Raw genomic sequence first — 25,952 nt, forward strand, 5'->3', positions numbered from 1 at the left:
CAGGGCTGGAGTGTGCAGTGGCCGGATCTCAGCTCTCACTGCAAGCTCCGCCCCGGTTCACGCATTTTCCTTCTGCCTCTAGCCTCCTGAGTAGCTGACTATAGGCCCACCTCGGCCTGCTATTTTTGTATTTCTTATGGAGACGGGTTTCACCGTTAGCCAGGGTGGTCTCATCTCCTAACCTCGCATGGATCCCACGCATCTCTCTCGGCCTCCCAAAGTGCTGGGATTACAGGCTTGAGCCACCGCTGGGCCCCGCCTTTTTTTGAGATGAGTCTCCTCTTTGTTGCACAGGCTGGAATACAGTGGCGCTGACCTTGGCTCACTGCATCCCTCTTCTGGCCTCCTGGGTTCGGGGCGGATTCTCCTGTCTCACCTCCTGAGTAGCAGAGGCATTATAGGCGGTGCCACCATGCCTGGCTAATTTTTTTTTGAGATGGCTCACTCCTGCTGCCCAGGCTAGAGTGGCAGTGGCGGATCTTGGCTCACTGCAAACCTCTGCCTCCCTGGATACAGGTGATTCTCCTGCCTCAGCCCTCCCAAGTAGCTGGGATTACAGGCCTGCACCACCACCGCCCAGCTAATTTTTGTATTTTTTTAACACAGATGGGGTTTTTACCATATTGGCTGTAATAGCCCCCGAACTCCTGGACCTTTGATCCGGGCTGGTCTTGGCCTCCCAAAGTGTTTGGTAGAAACAGGCTGAGCCACTGCTCGGCCTTTGCATTTTAGTGCACTGGGTGGCTCTGCCATGCATTGAAGTACGGTTGGTCTTGGAACTCCTGACTTCAGGTGATCCACCCACCCTCGGGCCTCCAGCTAGGACACAGGTGAGCCAACCGGGGCCATGAGAGTTTTGACAGTCTCAGCCTGTTGGCCATGCTGAGTGCAGTGGCACGATCTCAGCTACTACAACTCTCCCGTGGTTCAAGCAATTCTCCTGCCTCAGCCTCCCGAGTAGCTGGGATTACAGGCGTGTGCCACCACGCCTGGCTAATTGTTTTGTATTTTTTTAGTAGAGATGGGATTTCACTGTATTGGCCAGGCTGGTCTGAGCTCCTGACCTTGTGATCCGCCCACCTCAGCCTCCCAAAGTGCTGGGATTATAGGCATGAGCCACCACGCCTGGCCGAGAGTTTTAAAACAGAAGAGTGAATGGTTTATGGGTGGGCAAGAGTGAAATCCGGGGCCAGGCATGGTGACTCATGCCTGTAATCCCAACATTTTGGGAGGCTGAGGCGGGTGGATCACCTGAGGTCAGGAGTTTGAGACCAGCCTGGCCAACATGGTAAAACCCTGTCTCTCCTAAAAATATAAAAATGAGCTGGGGCTGGGCGTGGTGGCTCACGCCTGTAATCTCAACACTTTGGGAGGCTGAGGCGGGTGGATCACCTGAGGTCAGGAGTTCAAGACCAGCCTGACCAACATGATGAAACCCCATCTCTACTAAAAATACAAAAAATCAGCCGGGCGTGGTGGCAGGCGCCTGTAATCCCAGCTACTCTGGAGGCTGAGGCAGGAGAATTACTTGGACCAAGGAGACGGAGGTTGCGGTGAGCCGGGATCGTGCCACTGCACTCCAGCCTGGGTAACAAGAGTGAAACTCCATCTCAAAAAAAAAAAAAAAAAAGAAAGAAAGAATGCTGATGGAGGAGGAGAGGAGAAGGCCCCAGCAGAGCCTTGAGTGCCTGAATGCTCCAGCGCAGGGAGGTGGAGACTGATTCATGCTGCTGAGAGAGAGAGTGAGGCAAATTTAGAGAATGACCCAAGAGACATTAGTGACCTTGACAAGAGCACTTTCAGGGAAGTGATGGAGGCAGAATCTGATCAGGATGGGTGGAAGAAAAGTATAGCCAATCTTTTTTTTTCTTTTGAGATGGAGTCTTGTGCTGTTGCCTGGGTGGGAGTACAATGGCATGATCTCGGCTCACTGAACCTCTGCCTCCCGGGTTCAAGCGATTCTCCTGCCTCAGCCTCCTGAGTAGCTGGGGTTACAAGTGCACACCACTACGCCCAGGTAATGTTTTGTATTTTTAGTAGAGATGGGGTTTCACTCTTGGCCAGGCTTGTCTCGAACTCCTGACCTTGTGATCCACCTGCCTCGGCCTCCCAAAGTGCTGGAAGTACAGGTGTGAGCCACCGTGCCCGGCCTAGACAATTCTTTGGGAAAGTTTTGCTGTGAAAGGGAGCCAAGAAATGGATCGGTGATCGGAAGGGAAGCGATGCCAAAGAAGGGTTTATGGGGTGCTTCTCTGACATCAGGAATAGTCTTGTAGAGAGGGAGGGATTGATGCTATAGGAGAGAGGGGGGATAACAAAACCCCTGAGTGGCTGGGCGAAGACAGGAGCTAGAGCACGTTAAAGGACTTGACTTTGATAGGCACAGAATCCTTCCTTGCAATAGAAGGAAAGGTGGAGGAGCATTCAGAAGCTGCTGTTTGGCAGTTGGAAGATCTGAGTGGTTTTTGTTCTGAGACAGGGTCTCTCTCCATTTCCCAGACAGGAATGCAGTGGTGTGATCACAACTCACTTCAGCCTCAACTTCCTGGGCTTAAGCAATCCTCCTGCCTCAGCCTCCCGAGTAGCTGGGATCACAGGTGTGTGCCACCATACCCAGCTAGGTTTTAAATTTTATTTTTAGAGACGGAGTCTTGCGATGTTGCCCAGACTAGTCTCAAACTCCGGGCCTCAAACAATCCTCCCACCTCATCCTCCCAACGTGCTAAGATTACAGGCATGAGTGTGCCTGGCCCAGATTTGAGTGTTTCTGTCTCTTGGCTTCTGAATTCTCAGTGAAGCATAAAGAGAGATTTTCAGCCAAAGGAAGAGGGTCTGTGCAGAGAGAGAAGATATGAAATGATCTGTCCTAGAGAATAGAAAATCAGGGCCGGGCACAGTGGCTCATGCCTGTAGTCCCAGCACTTTGAAAGGCTAAAGCAGGAGGATCACCTCGGGTCAGGAGCTCAACAGCAGCCTGGGTAATACAGCAAGATCTTATCTCTACAAAGCATTTAAAAAATGGTTGGGTATGATGGTGTGTGCCTGTACTCCCAGTTCCTTGGGAGGCTGAGGCAGAAGGATTGCTTGAACCCAGAAGTTCAAGGCTACAGTGCAGTGAGCTATGATTGTGCCCTATACCCCACCCTAGGTGATGGAGCGAGACCCTGTCTCAAAAAAAAAAAACAACAAAAGAAAGAAAATTAGACCCACCAAGGTATGTGGCAGTTGTGCTGCTCTTCGCTCAGTGCCCACTAGAGGTCTGTTGCCATTAATTTGAAATGAGACCGGTTAGTGTGACTGTGCATCTTCCCTGGCAAGTTAAATGACTATAGTTTCTCTGTTTGTAAAATGGGGATAATTATAATAGCACCTGCCTCACAGGGTTGTGAGAATTAAAAGAATCAGTAATGAATTAAAGCACTTAGGGCCGGGCATGGTGGCTCACACCTGTAATCCCAGCACTTTGGGAGGCCGAGGCAGGTGGATAGCCTGAGGTCAGGAATTTGAGACCAACCTGGCCAACATAGTGAAACCCTGTCTTTACTAAAAATACAAAAATTAGCCAGGCTTAGTGGCAGGCACCTGTAATCCCAGCTACTTGGGAGATTTGAGGCAGGAGAATTGCTCGAACGCAGGAGGCGGAGGTTGCAGTGAGCCGATGACACCACTGCACTCCAGTCTGGGCAACAGAGCAAGATCCAGTCTCAAAAAAAAATAATAAAATTAAACAAAAAAGCACTTAAAACAGCACCTGGCATATAGTAAGTGTTCAGTAAACACTAGTAGTCCCTGGTATCAGTTGCATGCAAGCCAAGAATAGGAGGATGGTCTGGTTGAGGTTTACCAGGAGAGAAAAACAAACCCTTGTCTTTCTCGAGAGTGTCTTCAAGGGTGTGCATGCCATGGTGGACTAGAATCTTAAGTGGGTAAGGAACTGGACTGTAAATGTGTTTTTGATGAAGCTGAATAAATTGTCATGGTAGAAATAACAGAGCAGGGTCAGGCGTGGTGGCTCACGCCTGTAATCCCGACACTTTGGGAGGCCGAGGCGGGTGGATCACCTTAAGGTCAAGCGTTTGAGACCAGTCTGGCCAACATGGTGAAACCCTGTCTCTACTAAAAAAAAAAATACAAAATTAGTCAGGCATGGTGGTGATTGCCTGTAGTCTCAGCTACTTGGGAGACTGAGGCAGGAGAATTGCTTGAACCCGGGAGGCGGAGGTTGCAGTGAGCCGAGATCTCACCACTGCACTCTAGCCTGGGCGACAGAGCGAGACTCCATCTCAGAAACAAAAACAAGAACCCCCACAAAAAAACAAGAATGATAACAGGACTGTTTGTGGGCAGTGAGATGGCAAACCAGGCGGTAGAGTCTTAGTGGTTGAGGGAGGGTGATAAAACAGGGGAAGCTAGCCTGATGACAAGAACTGCAGAGGAGCTGGGGTTTGACAGCAGGGGGTATAATGACACCCAGCCACCTCTTGTCCTTGAAGTGTGTACTGGGGACAGCTGGCTGTGAGCATTAAAGCCATCTCAGCTTGAGAGGGCTGGGGGGGATTGCTAGGGCCAGGCAAGTGCAGGGGCAAATGGATCATTCTGAGGAGAAGATGAGAAATATGGGAGAGTGTTATTATTTATTTATTTTATTAGAGATGGAGTCTCGCTCTGTTGCCCAGGCTGGATAGAGTGCAGTCGCAATCATAGCTCATACAGCCTTGAACTCCTCCCGAGTAGCTGAGACTATAGGCCATGCCACCATGCTCAGCTAATTTTTGTACTTTCTGTAGAAATGAGGTCTCGCTGTGTTGTCCAGGCTGGTCTCAAACTCCTGGCTTCAAGCAATTCTCCTGCCTTGGCCTCTCAAAATGTTGGGATTACAGGCATGAGCCACTGTGCCCAGCTGGTTTTTAGATCCTTGAGTAGGAATTTCAGTGGGTTTGGGGCAGATTAGGGTGTGTGTGGAGCAGTATACAGGTCGTGGTGATGCCAGATGACCCAGAAGACCAGGACTTCTCTCTGTAGTGCTTGAGGTTAATAGGAGGATGGGGCAGAGGTGAGTCTTTTTGTTTTGTTTTTTGAGACAGGGTCTCACTCTTGCTCAGGCTGGAGTGCAGTGGGCAGTGGCGCGATCTCAGCTCACTACAACCTCCGCCTCCCAGTTTCAAGTGATTCTCATGCCTCACCCTCCCAAGTAGCTGGGGCTACAGGCGTGCGCCACCACGCCCAACTTAATTTTTGTATTTTGAGTAGAGACGGGATTTCTCCATGTTGCCCAGGCTGTTCTCAAACTCCTGTCCTCAAGTGATCCGCGGCAGGGCTGAGTCTTGTTGGCTCGTTAAGAAAGGTGCTCAGTTCCAAGGCTGGTCCTGAGTGCTTACCTGGCATGCAACTCTTTAAGGCTGGAGGCTGTAGACATTGGAGTTCTCTGTGCAAACTATAAGGTGATCTAAGCCCTAAACTCTGGTTCCTCAGGGCCGGGGGTGGTGGTGCAGCCGGTGCAGCCATGTTAAAAGAGTTCAGGAGGTGAGAGGTTGTTTCAAGGCAGGGATAGTTAGAAGAGACTCTGGAAATGTGGGGCGGGGCGGGGAGGGGGGTGCTGAGTATTGCGAAAACTTGTTTAAGAGAAATGGGAATGTTAAAAAAAGAAAAAAATCGTCATTACCTGCCACTGCAGAATTTAGCCCTCTGAATTTTTCTACATTTCTTTCTAAGCTCTGTCTAAGTACTGAAAGCTTTTATGGGTTGTAATCATATAGTACATGGTTTTATACTTTCGTTTTTTCCTTTTAACAATCATATCCTAAATGTTTTTTGTGGTAGTCTTCACTGTTATGATGTTTAATGGTGTGTGATATTGTATTGAGTGCTTATGATAATTTTCTTACCTCTTCTCCTGTTTTGGACATTTGGGTTGTTTCCAGGATTATTATATTATAAATGATTCTTCAGTGAACAAATTATCTTCATGTATTTTGAGGGAGGTTCTTTTGTCAAGATAATTTTTTTTTTTTTTTTTTTTTGAGACAGAGTCTTGCTCTGTCACCCAGGCTGGAGTGCAGTGGCATGATCTTGGCTCACTGAAACCTCCTCCTCCCGGGTTCAAGCGATTCTCCTTCCTCAGCCTCCTGAGTAGCTGGGATTACAGGCGTGTGCCACCATGCCTGGATAATTTTTGTATTTTTAGTAGAGATGGGGTTTTACCATTTTGGCCAGGCTGGTCTCTACTCCTGACCTCAAGTGATCCATCCACCTCTGCCTCCCAGAGTGTTGGGATTACAGGTGTGAGCCACCACACCTAGTCTTAAGATAAATTTTATGAATAAGAAATATCCTGGGACAATATCAGCTTTTTTTTATATATCTTGCAATACAGATAGTCAATTTGTTTTCTTTTTTTTTTTTGAGACAGAGTCTTGCTCTGTGGCCCAGGCTGGAGTGCAGTGGTGTGACCTTGCCTCACTGCAACCTCTGTCTCCCAGTTCAAGCGATTCTCCTGCCTCAGCTTCCCAAGTAGCTGGGATTACAGGCGCGCACCACCACACCAGGCTAATTTTTGTATTTTTAGTAGAGATGGGGTTTCACCATGTTGGCCAGGCTGGTCTCAAACTCCCGACCTCAAGTGTTCCACCCACTTCCGCCTCCTGAAGTGCTGGGATTACAGACGTGAGCCACCGCTCCTGGCCAGTGAGTTTGTTTTCAAAAGATTTTTGTGGCTGGTGTGGTGTCTCATGCCTATAATCCCAGCACTTTGGGAGGCCAAGGTGGAAGGAATGCTTGAGCCCAGGAGTTTGAGACCAGCCTTGGTAACACAGCCAGATCCTGTCAAAAAAGTTGGGCCTGTGGTCCCAGCTACTTGGGAGGCTGAGGTGGGAGGATCGCTTGAGCCTGCAAGGGTAAGGCTGCCATGAGCTTTGATTGCACCATTGTACTGGGTGACAGAGCGAGACTGTCTCAAAACAACCGACCAAAAACTTTTTGTGCCTTATTTATTTTTTCCTGCTAGTGTACCAGTTCTATCGCAACCTTACTCATTAGGTGTTTTCATTTTTAGTGTCTATAAGTTTAGCATTTGAAATAGATAAAATTTCTTTCTTTTCTTTTTTTTTTTTTTTTTTTTGAGGCGGAGTCTCTCTCTGTCGCCCAGACTAGAGTGCAGTGGCCTGATTGGCTTACTGCAAGCTCCGCCTCCCGGGTTCACGCCATTCTCCTGCCTCAGCCTCCCAAGTAGCTGGGACTACAGGCGCCCGCCACGACGCCCGGCTAGTTTTTTGTATTTTTAGTTGAGACGGGGTTTCACCACATTAGCCAGGATGGTCTCCATCTCCTGACCTCGTGATCTGCCCGCCTCGGCCTCCCATAGTGCTGGGATTACAGGCGTGAGCCACCGCGCTCTGCCTGAAATAGATAAAATTTCTATAGGTCAGAAAATTGGGGAAGGGCGTATTTGGGTAATTCCGTATACTTGTGTGTACTGAGTCTTCTTCCCAATATAGTTTCTCGGTTTTTCTCCTTTATTTTCTACCTTTTCACAGAACTTTCTGTAAGTCTTATTTCCAACTCCCCAGCGTCTTTCCTGAGACTTGCCCTGCCCCATGGCTCTTGCGGGAAGCCTCTACTCCTCGTCTCGCCCTCTCCAGGAGACACTTTGCATCCTCGCGCCCTACATCTCTCAGGATGGGGCCGGGGAGCAGCTTCTTCATCCCAAATGCTGTAGCCACACAATTGCTCTTTCGTCTTGGTGAAACTTTTTCCTTTGAGGCTTATGCTGACTGTCTCTCCCGCTGTACAGCCTTCCTGTGCTCTCCAGTTCTCCCACCGTTTTGGTGACCTCAGGTATCCAAGTCAGAAGCCAGGGTCTCTGTCATCCTTTAATCTCCCTTTTCCTAACCCCTCACATCCAATTACTTCCCAAATCCCATCAAGTCCGCCTAATCTTCCTAATCCACCCACATCTGTCCATCCCACTGCCTCTACTTTAATTCAAGGTCTTATTATTTTGGGCCTATGTTGCTGAAACAGTCTCCTGCCTCCTTTTGCTCATTAAAACCATCTTTATTGACTGCCGATTCTACACCAGGGGCTGGGGAAGCAGTGGTGAGAGCAAGGCAGATGTGATTCTCTCCTTCTCTGATAGGTTTGACGGAAGGGGAGTGAGGAGCACCCAGGGCTACAGGAAAGCGGAGCAGGGACGCCTTGCTTAGCTGGAGGGGTTAGGGAAGCGTCCCAGAGGAAGAAGCATCTAAGAGACCTGAAGGATGACTAGGATTCAGCCAGGAGGAGTCGTTGGGGGAGATGAAGGAAGAATATTCCAGACTTGGAGCCTAGGACATGTGAAACCCAGTGGGTTGAAAGTGTGGTGAGTTGGCACTTTATGGGACCTGAGAGTCAAAATGGCGGGACTCAGATTTTTTTTTTTTTTTTTTTGAAATGGAGTCTCGGCCGGGCGCGGTGGCTCAAGCCTGTAATCCCAGCACTTTGGGAGGCCGAGACGGGCGGATCACGAGGTCAGGAGATCGAGACCATCCTGGCTGACACGGTGAAACCCCGTCTCTACTAAAAAATGCAAAAAAACTAGCCGGGCGAGGTGGCGGGCGCCTGTAGTCCCAGCTACTCGGGAGGCTGAGGCAGGAGAATGGCGTGAACCCGGGAGGCGGAGCTTGCAGTGAGCCAAGATCACGCCACTGCACTCCAGCCTGGGCGGCAGAGCGAGACTCTGTCTCAAAAAAAAAAAAAAAAAAAGAAATGGAGTCTCGCTCTGTCGCCCAGGCTGGAGTGCATCGGTGCAATCTCAACTCACAGCAAGCTCCGCCTCCCGAGTTCACGCCATTCTCCTGCCTCAGCCTCCCGAGTAGCTGGGACTACAGGCGCCTGGCACCACGCCCGGCTAATTTTTTGTATTTTTAGTAGACACAGGGTTTCACCACGTTAGCCAGGATGGTCTCGATCTCCTGACCTCGTGATCCGCCCGTCTCGGCCTCCCAAAGTGCTGGGATTACGGGCGTGAGCCACTGCGACTGGCCAGGACTCAGAGATTTTTAAGGGAATGAGCAGATAGAGATGAGCCTTGAGAGGTGGGTCGGGGGTAGCAGCGTGGTAATGGAAGGCTAGGAGGAGGAACTGGCAAGATCTGGTATTGGGTTGGACCAGGAGTGAAAAGGAAGTGAAGAGTGGTAGCAGTCAAGGCTGGTGCTCAGATTTCAGGATTGAGCACTGATGTGGAGTCCAGGAGGAACAGCAGGTTTGATGGTGGCGGATGCTAGGCGCATTATGGACAAATTGAGTTTGAGCAACCTGTGGGATGATCAAGTGGCAGTTGGATATATGGGTTCAGAGTATAGAGGTGGATGCTGAAGTCCTGGCTGGTTGACATCAGCCTGAGGCCCCGCAGACAACTGACGAAGGACAGTGTTCAGACTATTTATCTCTCACAAATCAGTAAGAAAAAGAGGGCTGGACGCGGTGGCTCACACCTGTAATCCCAGCACTTTGGGAGGCCAAGGCAGGCTGTTCACCTGAGGTCAGGAGTTCAAGACCAGCCTGACCAACATGGCGAAACCCTGTCTCTACTGAAAATACAAAAATTAGCTGGGCATAGTGGCAGGCGCCTGTAATTCCAGCTACTCAGGAGGCTGAGGCAGGAAAATTGCTTGAACCTGGGAGGTGGAGGTTGCAGTGAGCCGAGATCGCGCCACGGCACTCAGCCTGGGAGATAGAGCGAGATTCTGCCTCCAAAAAAAAAAAAAAAAGAAAAAGACGACAACTGGCCAGGCACAGTGGCTCACACTTGTAATCCCCACTTTGGGAGGCCAAGATAGGCAGATCACTTGAGGCTGGGAGTTTGAGACCAGCCTGGCCAACATGGTGAAACCCCATCTCTGCTAAAAAGGATAAAAATTGGCCGGGCGCGGTGGCTGAAGCCTGTAATCCCAGCACTTTGGGAGGCCGAGACGGGTGGATCACGAGGTCAGGAGATCGAGACCATCCTGGCTAACACAGTGAAACCCCGTCTCTACTAAGAAATACAAAAAACTAGCCGGGCGAGGTGGCGGGCGCCTGTAGTCCCAGCTACTCGGGAGGCTGAGGCCGGAGAATGGCGTGAGCCCGGGAGGCGGAACTTGCAGTGAGCTGAGATCCGGCCACTGCACTCTAGCCTGGGCTACAGAGCGAGACTCCGTCTCAAAAAAAAAAAAAAAAAAAAAAAAAAAGGATAAAAATTGGCCGGGCTTGGTGGTTAATAACGCCTGTAGTCCCAGCTACTTGGGAGGCCGTTAGAGTTGCTTGAACCCAGGAGGCAGAGGTTGTAGTGAGCGGAGATTGTGCCACTGCCCTCCAGCTTGGGGAACACAGAAAGACTGTCTCAAAAAAAAAAAAAAAAAGAGAAAAGAAAAGGAAAGAAAGAAAATGGGCAAAATTTATGAAAAGGTGTACCTAAATGGCCAGTAAACATAGAGGAAATAATCTAACCTCTCTTATAGTAATGATGGAAATACAAATTTATGCTGTAATGAAATGCCATTTTACCACCTTCAAATTGAGAAAAATGTAACAGTCTGGTAATACCAAGAGGATAAAGAACAATAGATACTTCTTTTTTTTTTTTTGGAGACATGATCTTGCTTGGTTGCCCAGGCTGGAGTGCAGTGGTGCGAACATGGTGCACTGCAGCCTCAAACTCCTGGGGTCAAGCAGTCCTCCTGCTTCACTCTCCCAAACAGATGGGACTACAAGTATGCCAACATGCCTGATGAATTGTTAAATTTTTTGTAGAATTAGGGTCTTGCTATATTGCCCAGGCTAGAATAGAGACTCTTATATGCTGCTGGTGGGAGAGGACGTTGGGATAAGTGCTTTGGGAAAGAAATTGACATTATAGTATCTTACAAAGTTGACAAAGTGCATAGCATAGAGACCAGTAATTTTACTCTTCAGCAGAAACTGTAGAGAAACCCTTCTACATGTGTACAGAATGTTAAAGCATACTAGCCAAAAAATGGAAAAACCATCAGTGACACTAAAGAGAAGAAGGGTAAATCAGTTCGACTATATTCATGAGTGGAGTACTATACAGCAGTGAAAATGCATGAATTACAGCAAACTGTGTTTCCATGGTTAAAGCTTCCTATCACAGAGGGATGTATATGATATGATACCATTCCTGTTAAGTCTAGGCCAGGCATGGTGGCTCATGCTTGTAATCCCAGTGCATTGAAAGGCTGAGGTGGTTCGGTTGCTCGAAGCCAGGAGTTTTAGACCAGCCTGAGCAACACAGACCCCTGTCTCTACAAAAAAAATTTTAAAAAATTAGCCAGGCACGCTGGGTGTGGTGCCTCATGCCTGTAAGCCTAGCACTTGGGAGACTGAGGCGGGGGGATCACGAGATCAGGAGTTCAAGACCAAGCTGGCAAAGATGGTGAAACCCCGTCTCTACTAAAAATACAAAAAAATTAGCCGGGCGTGATGGCAGGCGCCTGTAATTGTAGCTACTTGGGAGGCTGAGGCAGAAGTTGCAGTGAGCTAAGATTGCACCACTGCACTCCAGCCTGGGCGACAGAGCGAGACTCTGTCAAAAAAAAAAAAAAAAATAAAAAAATAAATAAATAAATAAATAAGCAAGCCAGGTATAGTGGCTTGTGCTTATATTCCCAGTTACTACGGATGCTGAGGCCAGCGGATTGTTTGCTTGAGCCCAGGAGTTTGAGGTTTCAGTGAGATGACTGCGCCACTGTTCTCCAGACTAGGCAACAGAGTAAGACCTGGTCTCTAAGAAAACAAAAAATTGGCCGGGCGCAATGGCTCAAGCCTGTAATCCCAGCACTTTGGGAGGCCGAGACGGGCAGATCACGAGGTCAGAAGATTGAGACTATCCTGGCTAACACAGTGAAACCCCATCTCTACTAAAAAATACAAAAAACTAGCTGGGCGAGGTGGCGGGTGCCTGTAGTCCCAGCTACTCGGGAGGCTGAGGCAGGAGAATGGCGTAAACCCGGGAGGCGGAGCTTGCAGTGAGCTGAGATCTGGCCACTGCACTCCAGCCTGGGCGACAGAGCAAGACTCCGTCTCAAAAAAAAAAAAAAAAAGAAAACAAAAATTAAGTCTAAAGACCTGTAAGACAATGTTAGATACTGTTTTTTTTTCCCATAGTATCTCTCCTAGGCTGGGCGCAGTGGCTCACACCTGTAATCCCAGCATCTTGGGAGGCTGAGTCAGGGAGATCACTTGAGGCCAGGAGTTTGAGACCAGCCTGGCCAACATGGCAAAACCCCATCTCTACTAAAAATACAAAAAATTAGCCGAGCATGGAGGTGAACTCCTGCAATTCCAGCTACTCGGAAGGCTGAGGCACAAGAATTGCTTGAACCCCGGAGGCAGAGGTTGCAGTGAGCTGAAATTGTGCCACTGCACTCAGCCTGGGTGACAGAACGAAACTCTGCCTAATAAAGAAATAAATAAATATTCCTAAGGAAATGTGTGACAGTGATAAATTCAGGATAGTGTTTACCTCTGAGGGAGAATTTCTGTTAGGAAAGGGGTTTAAACATATTTTTTTCTTCAGCTGGATGGACGGGTCACAGGGTTGTTTTTTAATAAGGTACTTTGCATGTTTGAACTGTTTACTTTTTTTTTCTTTATTTTTGTAGGGAGGTTTTTTTTTTGTTTCTGTTTTTGTATTTTTGAGATAGCGTCTCACTCTGTCACCCAGGCTGGAGTGCAGTGGCACGATTTCAGCTCACTGCAGTCTCTACCTCCTGGGCTCAAGCAATTCTCATGCCTCAGCCTCCCTAGTAGCTGGGACTACAGGTATGCGCTACCATGCCCAGCTAATTTTTTTTTTCTTGTAGAGACAGTGTTTTACCATATTGCCCAGGCTGGTCTTGAACTCCTGGGCTCAAGCGATTTGGCTGCCCCAGCCTCCCTAAGTGCTAGGATTACAGGTATGAGCCACTCGCCCGGCCGATGTCCCCTCCCCTCCCCTCCGGTCCCCTCCCCTTCCCAGCAGTGTCTCTCTGTGTCACCTAGGCTGGAGTGCAGTGGTGCGATCTCAGCTCACTGCAACCTTTGCCTCCTGGGTTCAAGGGATTCTCCTGCCTCAGCCTCCAGAGTATCTGGGATTACAGGCGCCTGCCACCACGCCCGGCTAATTTTTGTACTAATATTTTTTTAAAGAATCAAATGGCACCTAGCATGTACTCAGTAAGTATTTGAATAATTGGTTGGTTCTTTGTCTCTAGGTTGGGGTATTATTATTTGTTTCTTCCTCTCTAAGTGTTTATAAAGAAAAAGTATGAGGCCGGGCACGGTGGTTCACACCTGTAATCCCAGCACTTTTGGAGGCCGAGGTGGGGGGATCACCTGAGGTCAGAAGTTGGAGACCAGCCTGGCCAATATGGTGAAACCCCGTCTCTACTAAAAAAAAAATACAAAATTAGCCAGGCATGGTGGTGCCTGTTCTGTCTCAAAAAAAAAAAAAAAAAAAAAATGGCTGGGCGCGGTGGCTCACGCCTGTAATCCCAGCACTTTGGGAGGCCGAGGCAGGAGGATCACGAGGTCAGGAGATAGAGACCATCCTGGCTAACACGGTGAAACTCCGTCTCTACTAAAAATACAAAAAATGAGCCGAGCTTGGTGGCAGGCGCCTGTAATGCCAGCTACTTGGGAGGTTGAGGCAGGAGAATGGTGTGAACCTGGGAGGCAGAGCTTGTGGTGAGCCGAGATCGTGCCACTGCACTGCAGCCTGGGGGACACAGCGAGACTCTGTCTCAAAAAAAAAACAAAAAGTATGAATCTATATGGCTTTTGGTAGCTAAATTTGACATTAAAGTCTGAGTTCACCTTGAACATTGAGACAGCGTCTCTGCTCTGTATATGCACCCCATCTGCCACAACACTGCTAGAAGCATGCGCCTCAGACTCCTTTCCCTCCAAGTGACTCAGCCATTCCCACGTCTCTCTCTAGGTCCCTGTCCTTCGAATGGTGGAAGGTGATACCATCTATGATTACTGCTGGTATTCTCTGATGTCCTCAGCCCAGCCAGACACCTCCTAGTAAGTAATGTTTGCCTCCCCGCTCGCCGCCCCACCACCCAGTTTCAAGCGGGGCCTCTTGGGAGAGTCAAGGGCTGCCAGGGGTCTTCAGAGGAGGAAGGCTTGGCGTGCTTATCAGAGGGGCTGGTTAGTTGGCTTCCTCCCCTTCCTTTTTTTTTTTTTTTTTTTTTTTTTAGATTGATTCTCACTCTGTCACCCAAGCTGGAGGGCAGTGATGCAGTGTCAGCTCACTGCAACCTCCGCCTCCCAGTTTCAAGTGATTCTCCTGCGTAGGTGGGATTACAGGTGTGCACCACCACACCCAGCTCATTTTATATATATATTTTTTGAGACGGAGTCTTGCTCTGCTGCCCGGGCTAGAGTGTAGTGGCTGGATCTCAGCTCACTGCAAGCTCCGCCTCTCAGGTTTACGCCATTCTCCTGCCTCAGCCTCCCCAGTAGCTGGGACTACAGGCGCCCATCACCTCGCCCGGCTAGTTTTTTGTATTTTAGTAGAGACGGGGTTTCACCGTGTTAGCCAGGATGGTCTCGATCTCCTGACCTCGTGATTCACCCACCTCGGCCTCCCAAAGTGCTGGGATTACAGGCTTGAGCCACCGCGCCCGGCCTAATTTTATATTTTTAATAGAGATGGGGTTTCACCATGTTGGCCAGGCTCGTCTCGAACTGACCTCAGGTAATCCACCTGCCTTGGCCTCCCAAAGTGCTTGGATAACAGGCGTGAGCCACGACACCCAGCCTGATTTTTGTATTTGTAGTAGATACAGGGTTTCACCATGTTGGCCAGGCTGCTTTCAAACTCCTGACCTCAAGTGATCCACCTGCCTTGGCCTCCCAAAGTGCTGGGATTACAGGTGTGAGCCACCGTGCCCGGCCATTCCTCCCCTTCCTTTGACAGCACCGGGGTTTCAGTGTCCATGTCTCTCTCAGCGTGGCCAGCAGCAGCCGGGAGAACCCGATTCATATCTGGGATGCATTCACTGGAGAGCTCCGGGCTTCCTTTCGCGCCTACAACCACCTGGTAGGGACCGCCACGCTCAGCCCCAGCACTCGTACTGGCCCGGCTCTCCTTCCTTGAAGGCAGCTAAGGCTTTGCAAGACCTGTTTTCAGCCCTTTCCTTCCCCCAGGATGAGCTGACGGCAGCCCATTCACTCTGCTTCTCCCCGGATGGCTCCCAGCTCTTCTGTGGCTTCAACCGGACTGTACGTGTTTTCTCCACGGCCCGGCCCGGCCGAGACTGCGAGGTCCGAGCCACGTTTGGTAAGCATCTGTGCCTCCAAGGGAGGAGGAGAGGGAAGAGCACTGCCACCTGCACAGGGGCCTGTGTGAGCCGAGGGCCACCTGTGGGGTTTCACGCTGTCCTCTGTACGGCCTGGGAGCAGGTGCAGCCCAGTCGGCAGAGGAGCAAACAGACTCAGAGCAGGTAGGAAACCTTCCCAAGGTCAACCAGCTGGTCAAAGGACTGCTTCCTTCCTGAACCCATACCCTGTCAGCTGTGGAGCTTTTGGTCTCTGAAATCTTTCCAGAAAATTTTTGATAAAGCTGATTCCATTTTCCTGTAGGCCTTCAACTTGCATCTGTCCAAGGAAAAACAGATTTGAGGGGGATGAAGTGGGGCTTGGGCATTTAGGTCCTTTGGGAGGATAGATGTGGGGAGCATCAGAGGTCTTTGTCCTGCTTGTGACACACAGCATGGGGGAGATGTTGAGTCCAGGCATGTTGGTGCTGGGATGGGAGACAGACCTCTGCTTAGCCTGGTTAGTGCCAGGAGCCATCGCCCCCTCCCCCACTTTGTTCCTTCCCTCTCTAGCAAAAAAGCAGGGCCAGAGCGGCATCATCTCCTGTATAGCCTTCAGCCCAGCCCAGCCCCTCTATGCCTGTGGCTCCTACGGCCGCTCCCTGGGTCTGTATGCCTGGGGTGATGGTTCCCCTCTTGCCTTGCTGGGAGGGCACCAAGGGGGCATCACCCACCTCTGCTTTCATCCCGATGGCAACCGCTTCTTCTCAGGAGCCCGCAAGGTAGGGGTCACACCCTGAGAGCCCAAAGCACCTGGGCAGTGGGGCAGGAGCGGGGATGTAGTCTGCAGTGTAGGGGAATGGGGATGGGGAAAAAAATCCCAAGCTGAAGGAGTGCCTGGAGACCCCGAGGGAGGCAGAGACATCCAGGGCTTTGGGGGCAACTCCAGGTCCTGTTCCATGTCTCCAGGATGCTGAGCTCCTGTGCTGGGATCTCCGGCAGCCTGGTTACCCACTATGGTCCCTGGGTCGAGAGGTGACCACCAATCAGCGCATCTACTTCGATCTGGACCCGTGAGTGGCCGTGGCTCCTTCCTACACAGGGCCCTGAGAAGCCTAGGAATGCCAGAGCCCAGCTGTAGGGTCCTAGCCCCTGGGTGTGAGTGGTTCCTGCCCCAGGGGTGAGGCCTCTGCCAGCAAATCTCTCCTCTCTCTCCCAGGACCGGGCAGTTTCTAGTGAGTGGCAGCACGAGCGGGGCCGTCTCTGTGTGGGACACGGGCGGGCCTGGCAATGATGGGAAGCCGGAGTCCATGTTGAGTTTTCTGCCCCAGAACGACTGCACCAATGGCGTGAGGTCCTCAGTTCCATTCCAGAGATGTTGGGGCTTGGGTTGGGGATGGAAGTGAATCCCAGAGGGAGCAAGTGTCCTCACTGAAGGCACTGACAGACTGTCCCCATCTCTCCCTCAGCCTGCACCCTAGCCTGCCTCTCCTGGCCACTGCCTCCGGTCAGCGTGTGTTTCCCGAGCCCACAGAGAGTGGGGACGAAGGAGAGGAGGAGTTGGGCCTTCCCCTGCTCTCCACACGCCATGTCCACCTTGAATGTCGGCTTCAGCTCTGGTGGTGTGGGGGGGGCCCAGACTCCAGCATCCCTGATGATCACCAGGGCGAGAAAGGGCAGGGAGGAACGGAGGGAGGTGTGGGTGAGCTTATATAAAAAGGTTTTTATGATACTAGAGTCTTCGTGTCTGTTTGTGGGGGGGGCGTATGAGTGAGGTGGGGGTCGGGCAGGGGGACTGGCGGGCTCCCTGGTCCAGCAGCAGTGGGTATGGCATATTGTTCCTGAAACCAGGGGTTGAGAGGTGGGACTAGGCAGGAGCCAATGGGGTGGCTGAGCTTGATGTGAAGTCAAGTGGGTGGGGGTGGGGCTTCATGCCATTGACTGGTTGGTTGCTAGGCAACTTGGTAAACTGAAGGGGGAAACCTGTTTGAAATCTCACTCCCAAGGTGGGGGTGGCAGGGGTCAGGGTGAGCCGGGCTGAGCAGGAGCTGGGTCAGACTGTTGGGTGTGACCCTGTGAGACTGTGCAGACAGTGACAGGGTGGCTGTCACCCACATTCCACACTGCCATTCTCCAGCAGCATGGGGACCATTACTCAGCTCTGAGGGGAGCAGGAGCACTCCCCTCCCCTCCCCGGGGCTCCCCAGGAGGCAGACAACCCAGTTGCCAGAGTCAAGGACACACCTAAAAGAGGAAAGGTGTTGAAAAATACAGTCGTCACCTTTGGTATTGCTGTTCCATGCGGGGCGCGGCGAGGGTCTTATTCATTCAGCAGCTGTCGCTGGGCTTGTTTCTCCATTTGTCTGCTCTGTCTTTGGGGGTGGGGGGACGAGTGTGTCATTTGAAGCAGTGACTCCTCCCTCCTCCCTCCAACACCTTCCCAAACACTGACAATGGGGGGACTTTGAAGAAATACCGCCAGCAGGGGATGTGATTTTGGACCTCACAATCAAAGGGAAGGGACGAAAGGCCTGTGGAGGCTTGAGAGGGAGAGGAATGTCACCCCTGCCCAGAGGTGCTGAAAGCCAGGGCTCTTACACCCGAAAAGGCAACTCCTCCCTTCCCCCAGGATAATTGGAAACAGCCCTTCCTGCGCAGGGCCGGTTTGGGGTTGTAGGTACGCCCCTTCTCCCAGCCCCGCTTCTCCCCGCAGCCATCTAGGAAAGGCCCAAGGGTATCCCTTAAACTCTTATTTTTCACTACCCCCCAGGTAACAACAGCACATGGTCCATGGAGCGGTGACAAAGGAGACCCCAAGAGTGGGAGTTGCGCAGCCTGGGTTTGGTTTCTAGCTTTATCCCAGACTTCCTGTGTGACCTTGGGCAAGTCATGGGGCCTCCCTAAGCCTCAGTTTCCTCATCTCTGCAATGGGATCGTTAGCTCTGCCCCTCCCACTTCACACAGGTAGTCGTGACGATCAGCTCCGCCGCAGTCTGTAAAGTGCCAAGCCTTCAAGGTTATTATTCTTCTCTCCAGACCTGCCGGGAGCAGCGGTGTTGTTTTGGGATGGTGGAGAAGGCTGCGGGAGCGAAAGGGGTGGGTTCCTCGGGGTGGAGAGGGCGAGAGCCTTTCTGGATTCGAGAGAGGAAGATTCCAGCAGCTTGGGCGATCGGAGGGCAGGAGGGGAGCCGGGCAGAACTCAGCCGGAGCCAGAGGCTCGGAGACACAAAGGGGGCGTGAGAGTCCGCGCCGGGGGCTGAGGCGGGGCGGCGGGCGGGAGGTGCGCGAGGTGAGGGAGGTGTGGGGGGCGTGGGCCGCGGGATGCTGCCGCCCGCTCCGCCTCGAGCTCCAGCTCCGGTTTTTCCCTCCACCATCCTCTCCCCATCCCCGCCTCTCCTTTAACTCCCCCCTCCTGGGCTCGGGACTGGTTTCCTCCCTTAGCCCGCTGCCCTCAATCCCGGCGAGGCTGGGGCTCCGGCTCGGCGCCCCATTCCTCGCTCCCTGGTCCGGCGCCCCATGCCGCCCCCGCCCGGCCCCCGGCTCCCCCAGTCCCCCACTTAGTCGGGCTCACAGATCCCGGGGTGCTGGCGCGTGGGCCGGGGGCGCGTAGGGCGCCTGCAGACGGCCCCTGGAAGGGCTCTGGTGGGGCTGAGCGCTCTGCCGCGGGGGCGCGGGCACAGCAGGAAGCAGGTCCGCGTGGGCGCTGGGGGCATCAGCTACTGGGGTGGTCCGGGCTGAAGAGCCAGGCAGCCAAGGCAGCCACCCCGGGGGGTGAGCGACTTTGGGGGAGTTGGTGCCCCGCCCCCCAGGCCTTGGCGGGGTCATGGGGCCCCCCCATTTTGGGCCGGGGGGCGTGCGAGTCGGGGCCCTACTGCTGCTGGGGGTTTTGGGGCTGGTGTCTGGGCTCAGCCTGGAGCCTGTCTACTGGAACTCGGCGAATAAGAGGTGAGCGGCCTGCGGCTGGGGAGACCCCAGATCCTAGGGCAGTGGGTAGGGAAGTTTTGGGGACTTGGGGGCTGGCTTCTGTGGGCAGGGAGGAGGCGGGAGGGAAGGTGCTGGTGCTCTGATGTGTGACGGGTTACTAGACAGGTGATCTTGGGAGCCAGACTCCGGGTCCCACGCAGAGCTGGATCCGGGTGGTGCTATGGATGTGAGGAGTTTGGAGACCCCAAAGGGGCAAGGAGAAGAAAGTTCATGGGTAGCCGGGAGGGCAGTGAGGTGGGTATTTGGATCTGTGGGAGGCCTGCGTCGGGGGCTGGGCTTGGAGGGAGCCTGGTTACTGTCAGCTCTCAGGAGAGAGCTGCAGATTAGGTGCTGCAAGTGGCTGAAGGGAAGGCAGGGCAGGGTGCCTCCCTCCCCCAGAGGGACTGGGCGTCCGAGATGGGAGGCAAGGGGGTTCCATTTGGGGGCTCTGGGGACAACTTCCCCAAGGCTCCTTGACTCACTTCACAGTCTGTCTCCCAACTCTTCCCCACAGCCAGAGGGTCGGTGAACTGTTGGCTGAACGATTTCCCAGCCAGAACATATTCCTGCCTTCCTGGCTTGCGGGTCTCTTTCTGGAAGCAGCCTCGAGCCCCCGAGCCCTCCTTCCTTCCCTTTTGCATCTGGAGTCCTGAGGACTCCATTGCCTCCTCCCCCGATCTTTGCTGCAAACTCTTCTGTCAGACCCTCCGTTCCGTGGCATGCCTGCTTTGCTCTGAAAAGAGGCCAGGGGTCAGATGAAACTTCAAGCCACGCTGGGTAGGACAGAACCTTCGGGAGGTCAGCTGGGTCCCTTGCCTGCATGCAGATCCCACTTCCCGCTCGTAAAAGAGTTGTGTTTTGAAAAATTCCTACTTCCCTGGGGAGACTGTGTGAGGCTATGGGAAGCAAGTGGGCTTTGGAGCTTATCAAATCCTTGTTCTTAATCCTAGCTCTGCAGCTTTCAGCTGTGTGGCCTTGGGCATGTCACTTAACCTTTCTGAGTTTGTATCCTCAATCCTTACAGCTATTATGAGTATTAGCGGTCAGGTGTTTGAATGTATTCTGTGCTCATTAAAGGAGAGCTAGGATTATTGTTCCTCTCTTTACTTCCCAGCCTCCCTCACACTTCTTTGCCCTGCCATCCCTCCCTCTCTTTTTCCCGGATCTCTTTGGGTATAATCTCAATGTCTTTTCTGTACTCAGTCACCTACCCGCCAACTCCCAGCTGCAATGTGAGTATCAGGTGTGTAGCTTGAGAACCTAAGGTTGTTTTCACAGGGTAGAGAAAAGGGAGTTAGGGTGTCCTGGGGGCTCTTTTGGATGTGGGGTGGGAGTGGGACACTTGGGAGTCTGGGAAGATATCAAGTAGCAGCCCCCTGGGACCCAGTCCTGAGACCCTGTCTCACCTATTAATGTTCAGGAAGGGGCTGCAGGGGTTGGCAAGTTGTGGCTGTGCTGGGACAGTGGATGCCTGGGTGCACTGGCCAAGGAGATGGTGAAGTGTGTTGGTTGTGGTTAGAAAAGTCAACTCCTTTCCTTTCCAAAGCAATAAGCACTTGCCCCAGAAGTCTAAGACCCAGTGTGGGATTCTGAGCGGGAGAATGACTCAGGCAGCAGTTCCCTAGACCCTGGTTCCTATCAGCCCCATTGATGGTCATGACCAAACCAGGCATTTGCCTTCTGTCCTATTAGCTGGCTAACTTAGGACACTGGTCTGGACCACCCTCCACACAGGCCCTCCCTGACCCGCCCCCTTTGCCCCGAAATTCAGTGGTGGCCTGGAGGAGGGGAGGCTCTGCCCCCATGGTTGGCTGCCATGGAATAGTGAAATCACCTGGGAGGGGTGGGCTGTGTGGTTCCAGAGAGGCCAGCTCCTTGGTAACTGGCATCCTGTTGCCATGGCAACGGGGCTGGTGATGGAGCGGGAGATGGCAGTGTGCATGTGGTGAAGGCGGGCTGAAGAGTGCATTTGGGCACACCAAGGGGCAGGAGACCTCTGAGCCTGGCTTCCTGCTGCTTCCAATGTGAACACACAGAGTTCTTGGTGCCTGCTCTATAAGAACTGACTTTCCACTCAGACAAAGGCGGGCAGGCGTGAGCTGAGAATTGCTGTCCTGGAAGGTTGTGGGGTGAGGGAAGGAAAGCTCTGGGGGCCAGACCTCTGACATCTCTTCCTTGTCCACCTTACCCTCCTCCCCATAGGTTCCAGGCAGAGGGTGGTTATGTGCTGTACCCTCAGATCGGGGACCGGCTAGACCTGCTCTGCCCCCGGGCCCGGCCTCCTGGCCCTCACTCCTCTCCTAATTATGAGTTCTACAAGCTGTACCTGGTAGGGGGTGCCCAGGGCCGGCGCTGTGAGGCACCCCCTGCCCCAAACCTCCTTCTTACTTGTGATCGCCCAGACCTGGATCTCCGCTTCACCATCAAGTTCCAGGAGTATAGCCCTAACCTCTGGGGCCACGAGTTCCGCTCGCACCACGATTACTACATCATTGGTACTGCTGGGTAGAGGGCACGATTGAGTGGGGGGCTGCTCCTGATACTGAGCAGAGAGGGAGGGGGACCCCTGCAGCCAAGAGGGAGATCCCAGTGCCCTCAGGCGGTGTTCACACCAGGGCGTGGGGCCAGAATTGGGGCTAGACTCTGGAGTGCCAACCTCTTCCTCTGATTTTTCTCTCCCAGCCACATCGGATGGGACCCGGGAGGGCCTGGAGAGCCTGCAGGGAGGTGTGTGCCTAACCAGAGGCATGAAGGTGCTTCTCCGAGTGGGACAAAGTGAGTGGGGCTGGGGGACACCTCCTGGGCGCGAAGGGATGTTGGGGCAGTACGATCATGGTCAGGGGCAGTTGTCTCAGCTCCTCTCTTGGGCCTTCCTCATCTCCAGGTCCCCGAGGAGGGGCTGCCCCCCGAAAACCTGTGTCTGAAATGCCCATGGAAAGAGACCGAGGGGCAGCCCACAGCCTGGAGCCTGGGAAGGAGAACATGCCAGGTAGGAACCAGGGGCTAGCTCCCCGCCTTCCCCAGCTTCCTCTGCTCTCAGACCCCAGCTGCCCTGCTGTCACCCTCCCTCCCTCTTCAGTTTTGGGGGCGGTGATACAGGAAAGAGGAGAAGAGAGGATGGGAGGGTGGGAGGGGAATGGAAGCCAAATGAGGAAAAGACTCAATTAGAACTAATTAGCCAAGTCAGTGCTTCAATCAGTGCTGTCAGAGGAGTGGGGAGGACTCCGTGGCAGGAAGCTGAAGGGCTGGACACCTGGATTCTGAGTGGGGTTCGGCGGGGGAGGGGAGGTGGGGTCCCCAAGGGGCCTGGGCCCTATAAGGGAAGCCCATGGGGACCCCCAGGGTTGGGTGTCCAGATGCCCAGGTGGCTCCTTCAGTCCCTCCCCCTCTTTCCTCCTTCACCCCTTCCCTGCCAGGTGACCCCACCAGCAATGCGACCTCCCGGGGTGCTGAAGGCCCTCTGCCCCCTCCCAGCATGCCCGCAGTGGCTGGGGCAGCAGGGGGGCTGGCGCTGCTCTTGCTGGGCGTGGCAGGTGCTGGGGGTGCCATGTGTTGGCGGAGACGGCGGGCCAAGCCTTCGGAGAGTCGCCACCCTGGTCCTGGCTCCTTCGGGAGGGGAGGGTCTCTGGGCCTGGGGGGTGGAGGTGGGATGGGACCTCGGGAGGCTGAGCCCGGGGAGCTAGGGATAGCTCTGCGGGGCGGTGGGGCTGCAGATCCCCCCTTCTGTCCCCACTATGAGAAGGTGAGTGGTGACTATGGGCATCCTGTGTATATCGTGCAGGATGGGCCCCCCCAGAGCCCTCCAAACATCTACTACAAGGTATGAGGGCTCCTGTCACATGACTCTCCTGAATCCAGCCCTTCTTGGGGTGCTCCTCCAGTTTAATTCCTGGTTTGAGGGACACCTCTAACATCTCCTCGGCCCCCTGTGCTCCCCCAGCCCCTTCACTCCTCCCGGCTGCTGTTCTCGTCTCCACTTTTAGGATTCCTTAGGATTCCCACTGCCCCACCTCCTGCCCTCCCGTTTGGCCGTGGGTGTCCCCCTCTGTCTCAGTGTCCCTGGATCCTATTTCCTTAGGGAGGGGCACCGGCTCAGCCTCCTCTCTGACCATGACCCAGGCATCCTTGTCCCCCTCACCCACCCAGAGCTAGGGGCGGGAACAGCCCACCTTTTGGTTGGCACCGCCTTCTTTCTGCCTCTCACTGGTTTTCTCTTCTCTCTATCTCTTATTCTTTCCCTCCTTTCTCTAGGTCTGTTCTTCTTCCCTAGCATCCTCCCCCACCACATCTCCTTTCACCCTCTTGGCTTCTTGTCCTGTGCCTCTCCCATCTCCCGGGTGGGGGCATCAAAGCATTTCTCCCCTTAGCTTTCAGCTCCCCTTCTGACCTCTCAAACCAACCACTCCCCTCAGTCTGCCAAAAATGGGGGCCTTATGGGGAAGGCTCTGGCACTCCACCCCAGCTCAGGCCATGGGCAGCAGGGCTTCCTTCTCTGTCCTGGCCCAGGCCTCTACATACTTACTCCAGCCATTTGGGGCGGTTGGGTCATGACAGCTACCATGAGAAGAAGTGTCCCGTTTTGTCCAGTGGCCAATAGCAAGATATGAACCGGTCAGGACATATATGGACTTGGTCTGATGCTGAGTGGGCCACTTGGGACCGGAAGTGACTTGCTCCAGACAAGAGGTGACCAGGCCCGGACAGAAATGGCCTGGGAAGTAGCAGAAGCAGTGCAGCAGGAACTGGAAGTGCCTTCATCCAGGACAGGAAGTAGCACTTCTGAAACAGGAAGTGGTCTGGCTGGAACTCCAAGTGGCTTAGTCTGGGGGATCGGGGGGGTGGGAGGTGGATGGTTCTTACTCTGTGGAGAAGAAGGGCGGGAAGAACTTCCTTTCGGGAGGAAGCTGGAACTTACTGACTGTAAGAGGATAGAGGTGGACCGAGAAGGACTTTTCCCAGTCTTCAGTGGCACTTCCCAAGATCTCCCTTCTCTTGTGCTCTGTGCTGATTTTAGGACAGCTAAGATGACTGCCATGTGCTGTGGCAGGCCCAATTTGTCTTGTTCTTTCCTTTCCATATCCCAGTATAATCTCTGTTCATCAACAGTACTACCCCAAGAATCCATGTGTTCTCCCGAGTAACCCAGATGGCTGTCTTGTTCATTCCATCCTCCATTTCCGACTCCTTTCAGACTCAACATAGTTCCCTTCTTAGTGACCAAAATGGTGGCCTACTGGCTGGTCTAGCTGACGGTGGTGGTATTTAGCAAAGGCCACTGTTCCCATAGTGACCAGCTGATACCACTTCCTGCCCTCTAGTGTGCAATTGGGTGTTGCCTCAGTTTCCTCCCAGCTCAGTTTTATTAGATCAAAGCTGCTGTTGGGCACCAGGTCGGCCACCTCAATCACCAGCCAAGATGGTTGCTTTGTCCACCAGAGGTCAGTCACCTCTCTGGTGCTGTAGTTCCCAGCTCCTTCCTGATTTTTCTAATCGCTCCTTCTGGGAAACAGGAAGTTGATATTGCCATGGTGGCGGGGTATGCCGTCACCTCAATAGTTTTACTGTAAAAGGGAAATCTGAACAACAAAAACCAAAAAAATAAAAATAAAAATAAAAAACTTCAAAAGTTAACAAGAAGGCTGGAGAATGACTAGACTTGATTTGGGACAAAGGCTTGGTTAGAATGGCTTTCTAGCTAAGGGTTGGATTGCATGAAACCAACCAAGGGGGGTGGGTAGAGATAGGGCTAATTTGGAGTGGTGAGGTCGGCAGTGCTTGGGGAGGCGAAAATGGGCTGGGTGAGAAGGCAGAGGAAGGTGTCACCTCTAGGAGAGGGAGAGAGTAACACAGGCAGGAGTGGGGTTGCCAGTTCATCCATGGGGACAGTCTGAGTGTCTTGCTAAGCCAAAGCACCAGAGACAGGGCAAATCGCAATTAGGATCAAAGTGGTAAAAACATGCTCACATGTTGAAGTCTATTCCCTTCCATCCCTACCCAAGGCACTTGAGAAGTTTTGCTGTTGGGGACTCATGAGGAGAAGGGATGTGGCTGATCAGAAGGAAGTAGGAAGGACTCAGGGACCCAGGCATCAAGCTGTGTATCCCCTGGCTCCCTGTATACCCATAACCAAGGCTCTTCTCCCCGAAAAAGTCCAGGTGTCCAGCCCCCTAGACTTAGCCCCATTCTCCAACCACAAAAGCAGCCGTCAGGAGCATCACTGGAGCGAGTCAGCAGGGGTCACAACCTCTGCCCTCCCTGCCCCTCCCCTGACTTTAGGTCCCCTCCCGCTGTCTCCCATCTGCCTGGAGGTCAAGGGGTCCCCCTTCCTCTCTTCTGTCCTGTGGGACCCCCGCTCCTCCCCCTCCCTGTCTGAGCAAGATGCCTGGGTCTTGAGAGGTGCAGGCACCGCAGGAGGGGAGTTGAAAGCTGGGAGACCAGGTGCTGGGCTGTCTGGAATTTACTCCTGCCTTCTGAGCCCACACTGGAGCTGCCCGAGGTGGGGAGGCTCGTGGGGGGTGGAAAGGCTGGTCCTTGCCCCTTAGTGGGGGTTGGTTGTCATGGCAACATCCCCTTTTCTACACAATGGGAAGCCCCCCTCAGCCTCCCGCGTGGATGGAGCCGACAGCCCCATCGCTGGCTATCAGCCTCAGGGACTTGGCAACCGTCACTATGGCAACCCAGAGCCCAGCAACAGGGCCCACTGAGAAA

General features: G+C 53.0%; 2 protein-coding genes across 4 annotated transcripts in view; both read left to right on the forward strand.

The window, feature by feature from the left end:
• Positions 1-17,013, forward strand: part of WRAP53 (WD repeat containing antisense to TP53) — a 20,883-nt gene extending 3,870 nt beyond the window's left edge. For both annotated transcript variants that reach the window (XM_003912268.5, XM_021928689.2), the window contains 7 exons: positions 13,955-14,043; positions 14,974-15,064; positions 15,172-15,304; positions 15,855-16,063; positions 16,251-16,354; positions 16,501-16,635; positions 16,751-17,013. In XM_003912268.5, the coding sequence (XP_003912317.1) occupies positions 13,955-14,043; positions 14,974-15,064; positions 15,172-15,304; positions 15,855-16,063; positions 16,251-16,354; positions 16,501-16,635; positions 16,751-16,997 (1,008 nt within the window). In that variant the 3' untranslated portion in view covers positions 16,998-17,013. The remainder of the gene's footprint in view (positions 1-13,954; positions 14,044-14,973; positions 15,065-15,171; positions 15,305-15,854; positions 16,064-16,250; positions 16,355-16,500; positions 16,636-16,750) is intronic.
• Positions 17,014-18,597: 1,584 nt separating this feature from the next.
• Positions 18,598-24,875, forward strand: EFNB3 (ephrin B3). 2 transcript variants are annotated; one of them, XM_021928690.2, is made up of 5 exons: positions 18,598-19,226; positions 21,447-21,739; positions 21,927-22,019; positions 22,091-22,233; positions 22,661-24,875. In XM_021928690.2, exons 1-5 carry the CDS (start codon positions 19,105-19,107, stop codon positions 22,925-22,927), a joined length of 918 nt encoding a protein of 305 aa, XP_021784382.1. In that variant the 5' UTR covers positions 18,598-19,104; the 3' UTR covers positions 22,928-24,875. The 2 variants fall into 2 exon arrangements, with proteins under 2 accessions (XP_021784382.1, XP_003912324.1); XM_003912275.4 differs by having other exon boundaries at positions 18,606-19,226; positions 22,129-22,233.
• The last annotated feature ends 1,077 nt before the right edge of the window (positions 24,876-25,952 follow it).

The sequence above is a fragment of the Papio anubis genome, chromosome 17, assembly GCF_008728515.1.
Source record: "Papio anubis isolate 15944 chromosome 17, Panubis1.0, whole genome shotgun sequence".
Lineage (NCBI taxonomy): Eukaryota > Metazoa > Chordata > Mammalia > Primates > Cercopithecidae > Papio > Papio anubis.

Excerpts from the sequence above, each read along its gene's own strand:
- EFNB3 (XM_003912275.4), top strand. The coding sequence starts at position 19,105 with ATGGGGCCCCCCCATTTTGGGCCGGGGGGCGTGCGAGTCGGGGCCCTA. Across the intron at positions 19,227-21,446 it reads TGGAACTCGGCGAATAAGAG|GTTCCAGGCAGAGGGTGGTT; the intron begins GTGAGCGGCCTG and ends TCCTCCCCATAG. Across the intron at positions 21,740-21,926 it reads CCACGATTACTACATCATTG|CCACATCGGATGGGACCCGG; the intron begins GTACTGCTGGGT and ends TTTCTCTCCCAG.